Source organism: Balaenoptera acutorostrata, chromosome 4 (genome assembly GCF_949987535.1).
Source record: "Balaenoptera acutorostrata chromosome 4, mBalAcu1.1, whole genome shotgun sequence".
In the NCBI taxonomy this organism is placed as follows: Eukaryota; Metazoa; Chordata; class Mammalia; order Artiodactyla; family Balaenopteridae; genus Balaenoptera; species Balaenoptera acutorostrata.
The window spans coordinates 141009358-141022040 of record NC_080067.1 but is presented as its reverse complement, the minus strand read 5'-3'; the positions used below and the strand labels follow the sequence as shown (position 1 = coordinate 141022040).

At 44.6% G+C, this 12683-nt stretch overlaps 1 protein-coding gene across 2 annotated transcripts in view; it reads right to left on the bottom strand.

Annotated features, from left to right (window-relative positions):
- Positions 1-7979: 7979 nt before the first annotated feature.
- The window catches only part of MRPS6 (mitochondrial ribosomal protein S6), a 63733-nt gene continuing 59029 nt past the window's right edge, over positions 7980-12683 (bottom strand). For both annotated transcript variants that reach the window (XM_057545621.1, XM_057545620.1), the window contains exon 3: positions 7980-8559. In XM_057545621.1, coding sequence (XP_057401604.1) covers positions 8370-8559 — 190 coding nt within the window. In that variant the 3' untranslated portion in view covers positions 7980-8369. The remainder of the gene's footprint in view (positions 8560-12683) is intronic.

The following is a 12683-nucleotide window of genomic DNA, read 5'->3' as shown; positions in this document are numbered from 1 at the left end:
GGCTGGACTTCCCTGGTGGCGCAGTGGTTAAGAGTCCACCTGCCAATGCAGGGGATGCGAGTTCGATCCCTGGTCGGGGAAGATCCCACATGCCACAGAGCAAATAAGCCCGTGCGCCACAACTACTGAGCCTGCGCTTTAAAGCCCACAAGCTACAACTACTGAGTCTGCGTGCCGCAACTACTGAAGCCTGCATGCCTAGAGCCCGTGCTCTGCAACAAGAGAAGCCACAGCAATGAGAAGCCCGCACACCGCAATGAAGAGTAGCTCCTGCTCGCCACAACTAAAGCAAGCCCACACGCAGCAATGAAGACCCAACGCCGCCAAAAATAAATAAAGAAATAAATTTATAAAAAAAAAAGATCCCACATGCCACATAGCCACTAAGTAAATAAATAAATAATTTTTAAAATGCTATCTTTAAAAAAAAAAAGTATTTGAAGAGTGTTATGAAAACCCTTGAGATATCAGAGTCCTGGGAAGGGGTTGCTCCAATGCTAATCTAATTATCCCTTAACTAAACCCACTGAATCGCCTGCTCCTAAGGCTGGGAGACAAGTGGACGGTGTCCAGGCTCTTTCTGGCCCCATCACCAAATCTTTCTGTCAAGGTTCTTTGTGCTCCCCTCAAAGAGAAGGCCCCTGGCTCATGCAGACACGTGGCTCTCTAGTGGATGGGAGCTGGTGGAGGAGAATGAAAGTGATGACGGGGGGGAGGCAGGATGGTGAAAGACAAACCGGACAAGCAGAATAAGAACAGTGGTGGGAATAAAAATCTCTGTTGCAAATAAAAGTTGGAGAATTATTGGAAGATGTCAAAGAGGTGCTCAGCAGAAAAACAAAGCACAAAACCCACGTCAAATACAGTCAATTCTCGTCATGCCTGATACTTCTGTCATATACAGTTGCTGCAAATGCTGATTTAGAGAACAATAAAACCACTGCTCCTAGAGGAAATACAGGGTTAGGCTCCTGCGAGCCTCTGACACAACATCTGTGTCAACCCGTCAATACATAATCTTGCTTTATCTGTGTGTTTCTTTCTAATGACCCCTTACTTAATATATATTGTTGATCCATTAACATTGAACAAGGCCTACAGCACCATAACTTGGGCCAAAACAAAGCTAACCTAACACATGTATTTTTTACGTAAGACACATCCCAGCCTTTTTGTGCTTAGGGACAATAGACAGCATTTCAGCATTACACAGTGGGCGGGGCACACGGGTAGGGGCATTTTAAGCAGTAAAATCACCAACAAAAAGCACGCAAATGCAAAAAACACGACACTAAATTGACTGAAAAAAAGACACTTGTGTACAGTGTTAAGACTTGAAATGAGAAGTCGCCTTGTTCATCCTTGGCTGCAAACAGATTCACCAGAGACTCAAAATTTTGCCTCTGTATCTGTGAATGACCGCAAAGACACCGTATTGATTTGGGGGTTACAGATAAATTTTTGCGAGTAGGCAAATTCACAAAAACAGAATCTTTGAATAATGAGAATTCGCTGTACCAGTTAACAGTACCAGTTAATCTCTGTCCAAAAAGCAAAATCTAATCTTCCACAAAGAGGTGCTCACATTTTGGGATCCACATGGACAAACAGTGCTACATCCAAGTCACGTCATTTAGCTCAATACAAGTTTATGGAAACAATGGAGTCGCCCACTTATTTGGAATGGAGAGGTCAAGAGCCCATTTTGCACAATTCTGACTTCTGGCATTATCCACTGAACAATGTATCCTTGTCTTTTCCACTCACAATGCAATCATCTCGGGGCAAATCTCTGGGAAATGAAGTGAAATCACATTTCCTTCCCCAGAGGAGACACGGCTTAGCCCCAGGTGTTCTGGAGAAAAGGGTTCAGTTGCAGTACGCAGACAATTCTGCCCCTTTGCAGCAACCCAAAGGTCTTGAGCACTTTGGACACTCGGTCTGGCTTCAGGAGTTTGACTTTTGTTAATCTCCCTGTTGGGTTGCGGGGAGCTGGGAGTGTGCAAGGTTATCTAGGTATTGCTGCTGTTACTATAAACTTAGGGGCTGATTTTTGGGGTCATGGCGCAGCTCTCCAAAAACCAGACCTCACCACCACCCAAGAACTTCCTGGTCACCACACCGTTCTCCTCCTGTGGACTCACAGGATGCCTCGTGCCTGTGTTTTGGTCTAAGTCCTCATGCCTTAAAACTTTGTTCTCAGAGCAAAAAGAATGCTGGCAATTCAAGCTCAGCAAATGACCAAGCTGGCCTCTGGAGCTCCCTTTGCTGTTTTCTTGTGATCAAGTACAGCGCCTATTCTGTTTAGAATTAGAGTGATAGCCCCACAGAACCCCCTGGCAGGCTGTGGAAACAGCTATCCTTACCAGAAGATGAAGAGTGTGCAAAGCCGCTGAGAAATTCTCTTAACCCTTCCCCATCTCCCTATCCTGCCAACCAGCAGGATGGCTGAATAACCCTCCACCCAAAACCCCAGCAAACTGTGGGCACAGTGGGACCTGGTCCAGGGCCTGATAGACTTGGAAAGGCTCTCTGAGACCAGCTTGTGCACTGGAGGCTGAGAGAAGATAAGAAACTGTCCATGATCATGTGGTCCATTGAGGAGGTCTCTGACCCAAAGTTCTACGCTCATCCCACTACTACGTGTTTTTCAAGGTGACTGAGAATCTCACAAATTGCCCTGGAAACTCCCCACTATCAGCACCACACTGGCCTGTTTCCGGGTGCAGAAAACAGGGCAGGGGGTGGCAGGTGGCCTTCCAGGTGGATGCCAGGTGCAGTCATCTCTCGCTGAGCCCTCCGAACACAAATGGTTACAGCCCAGACCACAACAAGGAGAGGATGGTGCGTACTTTCCAAATGCTCCCTCACACCATTTCAGAGCACCCCCAGGTCAGGTAGGGGCCACGGGGCAAGCACTACACTGTCTAGTCCCCTCTGTCTACTGCTGGTGGACATCTGGAAACCTTGCCTCAGCCCTCTTTGTACTTCTCCATGATGAGTCTGTATAATCCTTTCTTTCTCAAGAACATGTGGGCAGCATGGGGGGTTGGTCAATTAGGAGGCACCTTTCAGAACAAGTTAATATGCATAGTACCATTCTTGGTTCTTCAGAATGGTCCCTTCACTTCAAGAAACCCTTAGCAGCCACAAAATGTCTCTTCACCAACAGATGGCAGCTTGGACCCTCCCTGAATTTCCAGGCTCTCTTGCACCCCAAGCCCTTTCCCTCCATCACACCATACCTGCCCGCTCCCAGGTGTTTCCAAAACACACTTTAGCCACCTCCCATCTCCCACCACCCATGTTCCACACTAGTTGCTCCCATGCCAGCTTAAACGCCATCTCTGCTGAAAACTTCCCATCTCCCCCCCCACTCCAAGTACTAACGAATCCAGTTCTCCATTTCCACAGCACTTGGTATGAACCTCAGTGATTATTTTTATTACGGCCTGTCTTCAGATGGCTGAATATTTCCACCTCCCCCATCTGTGAGAGCCTTAGGGTCAGGGACACAGCCCATTCGTCTTTGTATCCTGCCCAGGGCAGCACCTGCCGTGTGTGTGCCCTATAAACACACCCCTGGGGTAATGTGGAGAGAAAAAAGCTCTGTGGGAAATGATGGAACAGTTTGGAAAACCATGACAATAGGAGGCCTGTTCTCCAGGGTACACTAACTTTTCTTCCGGTGTTCTCAGGACTTCCCTTTGAGGACCTGAGATTAAAAACACTCCCAAGGAGTCCCAGATCCCCTGTCTCCCCTCCTATAGTGATGAAGCCCGGGGTCTTGGTCTAGGTGCTGGACAGGAAGGGCACAGGGTAACAGGTCAGTCAGCGTGGCCCAGGCTGAAGGGATGGGCAGGGGCCACCTCTAGAAGGGTGCAGTGTGCCCAAAGTGGACATTCAAATCCCCAATCCCAACTCCTCCCTTGGTAGCTTTGGAGGAGTCACTTATATTCTCTTAGCACTTGGGTGCCCCATCTGTAAAATGGGTATAATACTGGCCTCAGGGAGTTGTGAGGAGGGGAAAGGCATAATGTCCATGTTGAACTTTTGCTGAAGGTGTGTGTGGTATCCCTCAGGTGTGTCAGGGTGGATAACTACTCTTCTAGACTCAACCAGAAGCATGGACATACAGATCATGCTTTCAGTGCTCCTCTATCTTTTAATTGGTATTTCATCTCAATCAACACAAACCTGGTCTTTCAGCAAAAGGTTCTCTTGAGCCTAGTGGTCCTTCCTTGTGGACATTCCACGGGACAGGACTTCATCGTCTCGGATTCAGATGCTTCCGTGACCTGACAACGTCTCCAGGAAGCAGCTTCCAAGGCACCCCTGGGACTAGCTTCTTGGGTCCACAGCCTCCATCTTTCTCCACCTTCCTGAGCCCACCTTATGCAGAAAAAAAAAAAAAAAAAAATACTTCTGGAAGCTCAACCCTGTTCCAAGTGGACCACAAATAGGGTAACAAATCTAAGAGGCCCCCAAAGGGAGCGCTCTGGAGTTGCTGCTTCACCCCGAGACCTGGCCTCTTGTGCTTCTGCGTCTCCTTTCACTTCAGCAGACTCCTATCCCTTCGTGTTTATTCTCGGGAGTTTCCATCCAGTCTCCCAGATCTGGCCCCCCAATTCCTCATCCTGCCCGCTCCACCCTCTGGTCTCCAGCTCAGGGCCTCGAGGCATCTGCACGTTCTGTGCCATCTGCCGACACCATCACACCACGGGACTGGCTCCGCATCCTGCAGGTCTCAGCTTCCCTGTCCCCTCCCGACCACGTCCTCTGCTCTTTCCCTTTGCAGCGCCCCCCATGTGGCAACACCCACGCCACTCTGCCTTCCCAGCTATCAGCCCCCCAGGACTGTCTTTGTCCGCTGCTCTACTCCCAGCACTTCACTGACAACCGTCCACTGAAGGGGCAGACCACCCAAACAGTGCCTCTGCCTGCCGCCAACCCGGGCAAGGGGACCCAGGGCAAAGATGCAGCCCGGAGGTGACCTGCACATAGGCCCTGCTCAAACCCTGGCATCCCAACAGGCTGCAAGGGGGCAAGGGCCCCTTCGTGGCTGCAGGTCCAGCTATGAATCAGCGCCTCAGGGGGAAGGGACAGTGGCTTCATTTTGGAGGGGAACTGGCACACAGCACAGTTGTCCTACTTAGCCAGCCTCCTTCCTAAGCCGCTCTAAACTGTGCCACAGGATTCTGAACACTCGATGACCTGGAATGCCCGACAGAGTCCGTCGATTTCCTAGGGGCTAGCAAGTGCAGCAAAAGAAAGTGCCAGCACCACACTCAGGACACGAGGACAACTGCTACTCTCTGACTGACACTAACTCACCCCTGTCACCCAGGTGCCTTGTTTAACCAGAGAGGACAGTGACAACCTCAGTGCTACCGGATAGAAAAGACTCCATGGCGTCAGGGTCCCCAGCTCAAGATCCCAGCTGTCACTCGGTACTTGTGGGGTCAAGTTCAAATCTCTTGGAGTCTGTTTTCTCATGCAAAAAACAGGGCATAACACCACTCCCTCACAGAGCTGCTGAAAGGGCTAAATGAGGTAACAGATTGTGCGCAGCATAGCATACGGCACGCAGCACGCACATAATACACTGTAAGGAAAACGCAAGACGCACCTCAGATAGCACCTGAGTGAAAGTACATCGAGACCCAAGCCATTTGGTGGAAGAGTTTGTGCTCCCTCGAGCCCTGGCTGAGAGCCTGTGCTTTCAGGAAATTCCTAATGAAACAGGAAGAAGCATATTTTCCCCGATAATCTCCACTTTATCCCTTTTATTTCCAGTGTACAGTTCTTAATGACCCTCTTGACTGAACTATTGCTCTTCAAAGAGACTTTTTAATAGCTTTTTGCTTCTGGAGGAAGTTGAAGCTGGATGCTGCCCGGGCTCTTAAGAATAAGCAAAGTGCAGAATCTCATCGTCCAGGGCAGAGACAGGCAGCATCACGGAGGGAGGAAGCCCTGGACTAGTTTGGAGCTGGGCTCCTCCTGGCTCTTGGGGCACCTCTCTTGCACATCTGTCTGTGCTTCAGTCTCACAATTAAAAAGAGGCAGAGGCCAGATCTCTGGGCCCCCTCCTGCTTCGACATGATCTGACTGTGTAATTAGTACAAACAGAGATTCGACTTAGTAACTGGAGCTTCCCCCAACAACTTGTGTGCAGAAGCTTCGTCGTTTGGGCTGCTGATGGACACCCCGTGCAGGGCCCCGCTGTGGGAAGATGGAAAGGCCAATTTCTTCCAATTCACCAGCTCTGAGGAGACTGAGGAGGAGATGCCAGTGACTGCTGCAGGAAAAAGCCTCATCCTCACCCACCACAGAAGCCATCCCACTGCCAGGGACCCGAGGTCCCCAGCTTCCCAGGCCTGGGGCAGAGACCACATATGGAACTTCTTAAAAGAGAATTCTCAGACTGTGGTGTAAATTCAGGCTCACAGAACAGATTATCTGGCACTGACCAGAAATGAAATTTCAGTTGGTTTCTAGATCAGTTTTCTGGTAGGTTGAGGGAATAAGGGTTTGGGGCACATTAGAGCACACCCACTGCGTTCTCTTCCATAACTTGCCTCGTTACCAGTGTAGTCAGCTGAAGCCAGGATGCTGGATGTTGACTTTATTTCCTTCTCAGCTTTGCTGTCTCTGGCTTGGTATTGCTTATTCCTTTATGTGAGTTATACCAAGGTTACCACATAAAATACAGGACATCCAGGTAAATCTCAATGTCAAATAGACAATGCATCATTTCTTGCTATAAGTGTACTCCATGCAATATTTGGAGCATACTTATAAGGAAGCTGACTCGTTATTTATCTGAAATTCAAATTTAATTGGCCATCCTGCATTTTTATTTGCTAAATATGATAACCCTAATTAAATCAATTTTAAGCAAAGACTAGCTGCTTCTTAGTCTCAAAGTATAACAACATTTCAAACCCAACTTTTCCCCTGCCAACACAAAAATCTCTCAAAGCAAAACCTATCTTTTTATTTCCAGGACAATGTCGTTTTTAAAAATAGGTCTATGAGTATCAAATAAAAACAACAACAAAAAAGATGTATCTTGGGCTTCCCTGGTGGCGCAGTGGTTGGGAATCTGTCTGCTAATGCAGGGGACACGGGTTCGAGCCCTGGTCTGGGGGGATCCCACGTGCCGCGGAGCAACTGGGCCCGGGAGCCGCAACTACTGAGCCTGCGCGTCTGGAGCCTGTGCTCCGCAACAAGAGAGGCCGCGATAGTGAGAGGCCGTGATAGTGAGAGGCCCGCGCACCGCGATGAAGAGTGGCCCCCGCTCGCCGCAACTGGAGAAAGCACTCGCACAGAAACGAAGACCCAACACAGCCATAAATAAATTAAATAAATAAATAAATAAATAAATTTTTTTAAAAGGCCTTCCAAAATGAAGGGATAAACTTTAAAAAAACAAAAAGATGTCTCTTCTTACAAGTCCCCCTAACTTACGAGCGCAGCACGCCACTAGCCACAGGCATGGCGCCAGCCAGCTCTTCGGGCATCCCCAACTCAACAGCAGTTGGCTTCCGACTCATCAGGGTAGCGGGGAGAAGGGAAGAGGTGCAGAGTTCAAAGGTGGCCGCTTCCCCAAAGAGGTCTGCAGGCCCGAGGGACAGTGAGGAAGCAGTGCTACTGGCAGAGGAATGACAGGAAGCGGTGCCACCACCAACCGCCACAGCACACACACGCCCCCCTACCAAGAGCAGCACCCACCACAAGGACAAGTTACTTGTGAGGTGAAAGGGAAAGCGCCTGCCCAGGAGTCAAGGGGCAGACTCATCCCACCTGCCCTCACCCTGGCTTCTCCCAGTCTTGAACCTGCGCTGGTAACCGGGAGCCCCGCCCACACGCTGCCGGCATTCTGGGCAGACTGGAGCTGTGAGGCCTCGGATGGGGCACGGTGCTGGGGGAGGTGAAGAGGCGAAAGTTCTTTAAAATCACAGACTTTCACTCTGATCAAAAGTTACTCATATAATACGATGGTCTTAAATTTTTATTTTGCATGGTGGTATACAGTCTGAATGACTAGCGTGCAATCCAAAGTGGTTTTTATAATCTTTGCTCTTCAAAGCGGTGTTAGTGCTGCTGCGGGGCAAAGTCCTCACTGACAAATTACATTCGTGAAACGCAGTCGAGCAGGGAGCGCTGATGCCATATATTACAAAGTGGCTCTAAGGAGGCCATTCCCCGACTTCTCACAGCAAAGGGGATCAAGAACTAAAAGTACCTTAGAAAATCAAAGGGCACTGAAAGCACCCTCTTACATAAAGATCAAGCTGGTAAGTTATTAATTCACGGTGCTCAAAAGTGAGAGAATTAAATAGAAGGCTAAAATCTGGTGAATCTTCTCACTTCCTCTTCTTGGTGGAATACAGCTTTTCTTCAAGTGGGACTGGGATGATCCCTTCACACTCTTTCACTTCCTGGGTCAGAGGGTGTTTTACAATATTTGGTCTAATCACATCAATGTCTCGAGACAAGTGCTCCATTATGCCTTCAACAGTTGTTGTCGGTGCGTAAAAATCCACCAAGAAATACCTGCAATAAAATAAAAATTTGTGAATATGCTGCATTCTGAAATACAGCAATCTCACTATTTTGGTCAATGTTTTTGTTTTACTCCTCTCCACATACAGACATCAACTACCCACAAACACACATACACATCTTTGTCAAAATAGAAACCGCCAGCTGACCAGCTAAACCAAAGTGTAGTAGTGTGCCCGACCTCCCTTTTCCTATGGCCTTTCCCATTACACTCCACTGAATTTTTCAAACCATTAGTTGATGCTTTTTGTGAAAACATCTATGAGTCTTCTAATTTTCCAAAGGATTTTACAAGTGACTTAATGCACCTAAGAGATAGAGTAAGAACCATCAGCCATACTTCATAAACTAGAAAAAGGTTAAGAAAGGCCTGGGACTCATCCAAGACTATCCAGCACATTCAAGAACTGACAAGGAACAAAAAGAAAACTACTTGAATCTTGGGTGACAGAAAGAATTTAACATTCATCTACTCAGACCAGACTAATACAGACAGACATCTCATACAGCTACTGGTCTTCAGTCTTAATAACTTTATCAGTAGTTAGCCGTATGCCAATGCAAAGGAAGAAGTGTCTCTATTCCCTGCCCACCCCACCCGTGCTCTGTTGCAAAAGTTGAAGCCTCACTTGTACTGTTTGGTTTGGACCACGGTGTTGTTAAAGGACAGTTTTCAGGGCAGTATTTCAGAATTCTACAATGTTCCAGCTGGTTCAGATGACCTTTGACACCACTTATTTGGTTCCAGCCACACTCTTCTCCCAAGCATATTCCCATCCTAGGTCTTTGCACTCTTTGTGCCTCTGCCAGAAATATTCTTCACCTTAGTTCCACAGAGTTCATCCCTCACTTCCATCACGTCTTGTCCAAAAGTCACCTCGTCAGAGAGCCCTTCTGCCCCGCCCACCCAGCCTCATCCCTCTTACCTCCCTTTCTTAATGCTTTATTTTTTTCCCCATAGCACTTTATCACCACTAACACAGTGTATATTTGTTTACAGTCTGTCTCACTCCACTGAAATATAACTGCCCTAAGAAGAAGGACTTTGTTGCTACATCCCCAGCAGCTTGAGCATAGGCTAACGTACATCAGGTCCACAGTAAGTATTTCACAGTGGTGTGTTGGCATGAAACGTGGAATTCTCACAGAAAGCAGGAAAGACCAAATTAAAAATGAACAAATTCAGCAAGGAAGAACATTATTAGAAAAAGTATGGCATTTTGTGTAATTCTACACAAGGAGAGGGTTCAAAACTTGTAAGAAAAATTCCCAACTTCCCATGTGACCATTCACAAGCCTAGTGGGAAAGTTATTCAAGTAAAAATAACTAAAAGTTAAAGCACAGAAAAATATATATCATGCAAAAACACTAATCAAAAGACAGTTGAAGTGGCTACAGTAATATCAGAAAAAGGAGACTTCTGAGCAAAAAAAATTATCAGGGGAAAAAAGAGACAACACTTAACGATGGGCTCACCAAGAAGACACAAAATTCCTAAACGTGTACGTACAGATAACAGAGCTACAACATACAGAAAGTAAAAACTAACAGAACTGAAAAGAGAAAGAGACAAATCCACAATTATAGGTGGAAACTTTTAACATTCCTCTCAGTAATCAAAGACCTAGTATACAGAAAACCAGCAAGGTTACAGAAGAAGCAAACACCATCCTCAACCAACTGGATCTGACATTTATAGACCCCTCCACCCAACAACAGCAAGATACATATTGGTTCTCAAGGGCATACCAAACATTTACCAAGGATGACCATATTCTGGGCCATAAAATGAGTTTCAATACATCTAAAGGGATTCGAGTCATACAGAAAAATCTTGAGAAAATCCCCATATACTTGGAAACTAAACATACATCTAAATAACCTATGGGTCAAAGAAGAAATCAAAAGGGAAATTACAAAATACTTTGAATTGAATGAAAATGAAAACAACACATCAAATTTGGAGAATGCCACTAAAGCAGTACTTAGCAGTAAACTTACAGCACTAAACATCTACATAAGACAAAAGAAGGGCCTCAAATCAATGACCTCAGCTTCCACCTTAAGAAACTAGGAAAAGAAGAGCAAATTAAATGCAAAGTAAGACCAAAAAAGAAAATAATAAAAATCAGAGCAGAAATCCCTGAAGCAGGAAAAACAATAGAGAACATCAGTGAAACCAAATACTAGTTCACTGAGATCAATAAAACTGATACAATTCCAATCAGATAGAAAGGTGAAACAACTACAAAGTTTACAGATATTAAAAGAATGGTAAGGGAATATCATTTAAAAAAAAAACTTTTGCAATAAATTGACAACCTAACTGAAATTCCTAGAAAAATACAAACTATCAAAACTCACTCAAGAAGGAATAGATGACCTGAATAGCCCTATATCTATCAAAGAAATTAAATGTGTAGTTAAAAACCTTCCCACAAGGATAACTATAGGCACAAATGGTTTCACTGGCAAACTCTACCAAATGTTTAAGAAAAAAATACCAATTCTGATACAAATTGGTCTGGAAAGTAGGACAACACTTTTGACTTCTCCTATGAAGTCAGCATTACCCTGGTACCAAGACCAGACAAAGACACTAAAAGAAAAGAAAAAAACAGACCAACATCCCTCATAAACATAAATGAAAAGATTCTAAACAAAATTTTAGCAAATTGACTACTATAATATATAAAAAGGACAATATATCCTGACCAAGTAGGATTTAGTCCAAGAATACAAGATTGGCTTAACATTTGAAAATCAATGAAAATCACCATATTAACAAACTAAAAAAGAAAAACCATGTGATCATTCCAATAGATGCAAAAAACAGCATTTAGCAAAATCCCATATCCATTCCTGATAAAAACTCTCAGCAAGCTAGGGAAAGAAGGAATCTTCTACAACCTTATAAAAAGCATCTTTGAAAAACCTACAGCTAACATCATACTAACTGGTCAAAGTCTGAATGCTTTCCCCCTAAGAGCGGGAACAAACAAGAACGTCCACTCTCACTACTTCTATCTGACATTTTACTGAAGTGCCTTGCCAGTGCAATAAGGCAAGAAAAAAAGAAGTAAAAAGCATCCAGGTTGATAAGGAAAAAGTAAAACTGTCTTTATTTGCAGATGTCACGATCGTATATACAGAAAAATCTGAAGCTTATGGAAAAGATACCAGACTGTAAGTTTAACAAGGTTGCAAGATACAAGATCAATAAACAAAAATCAACTGTATTTCTATATACTACCAACAAATAATCAGACCTTGAAATTAAATATTCAGTGATAAATCTGACAGAAGATGTGAAAGACTTGTAAATTAAAACTATAAAACATTGCTGAAAGAAGTTAAAGAAAACATACATAAATGGAGAGGTATACCTTGTTCATGGGTAGGAAGATTCAACTTGTTTAGTTGTCTATTTTCCCAAACTGACGTAAAGAGTCAAAAGAATCCCAGTCAAAATCCTAAACTTTTCTGTTAGAAACTGACAACTGATTCTTAAGTTCATATGGAAATTCAGAAGACCAAGAACAGCCAAAACAACTTTGATAAACAATGAAGTTGAAGGACTACACTACTTGATTTCAAGACTTACTATAAAGCTATGGTAATCAAGACAGTATGGTATTTATATAAAGATAAACAAATAGATCAATAGAATAGAGAGTTCAGAAATAGATCCAAATGCACAACTGATTTGTGACAAAGGTGCAAAGGCAATTCAGTAAAGAAAGGATAGTCCTTTCAACAAAAGATGCTGGAACAATTTGATATCCATAGGCAAAAAAAATGAGCTCTTTGATCCATGCTTGTACCATACACAAAAATTAACTCAAACTAGAACACGAATCTAAACATAAAACACAAAGCTAGAAAACTAGAAGAAAACACAGTAGAAAATCAATGTGACCTTGGGTTAAGCAAAGATTCCTTAGACATGACACCAAAAGCACAATCCATAAAAGAAAAATTTGATACTTTAGACTTCATCAAAATTAAAAACTGCTCTTTGAAAGATACTCTTAAGATAATAAGAAGACAAGCCATGCACTGGGACTTGCAAACTCATATTTGATAAAGGACTTATTTCTAGAATATTAAAAAC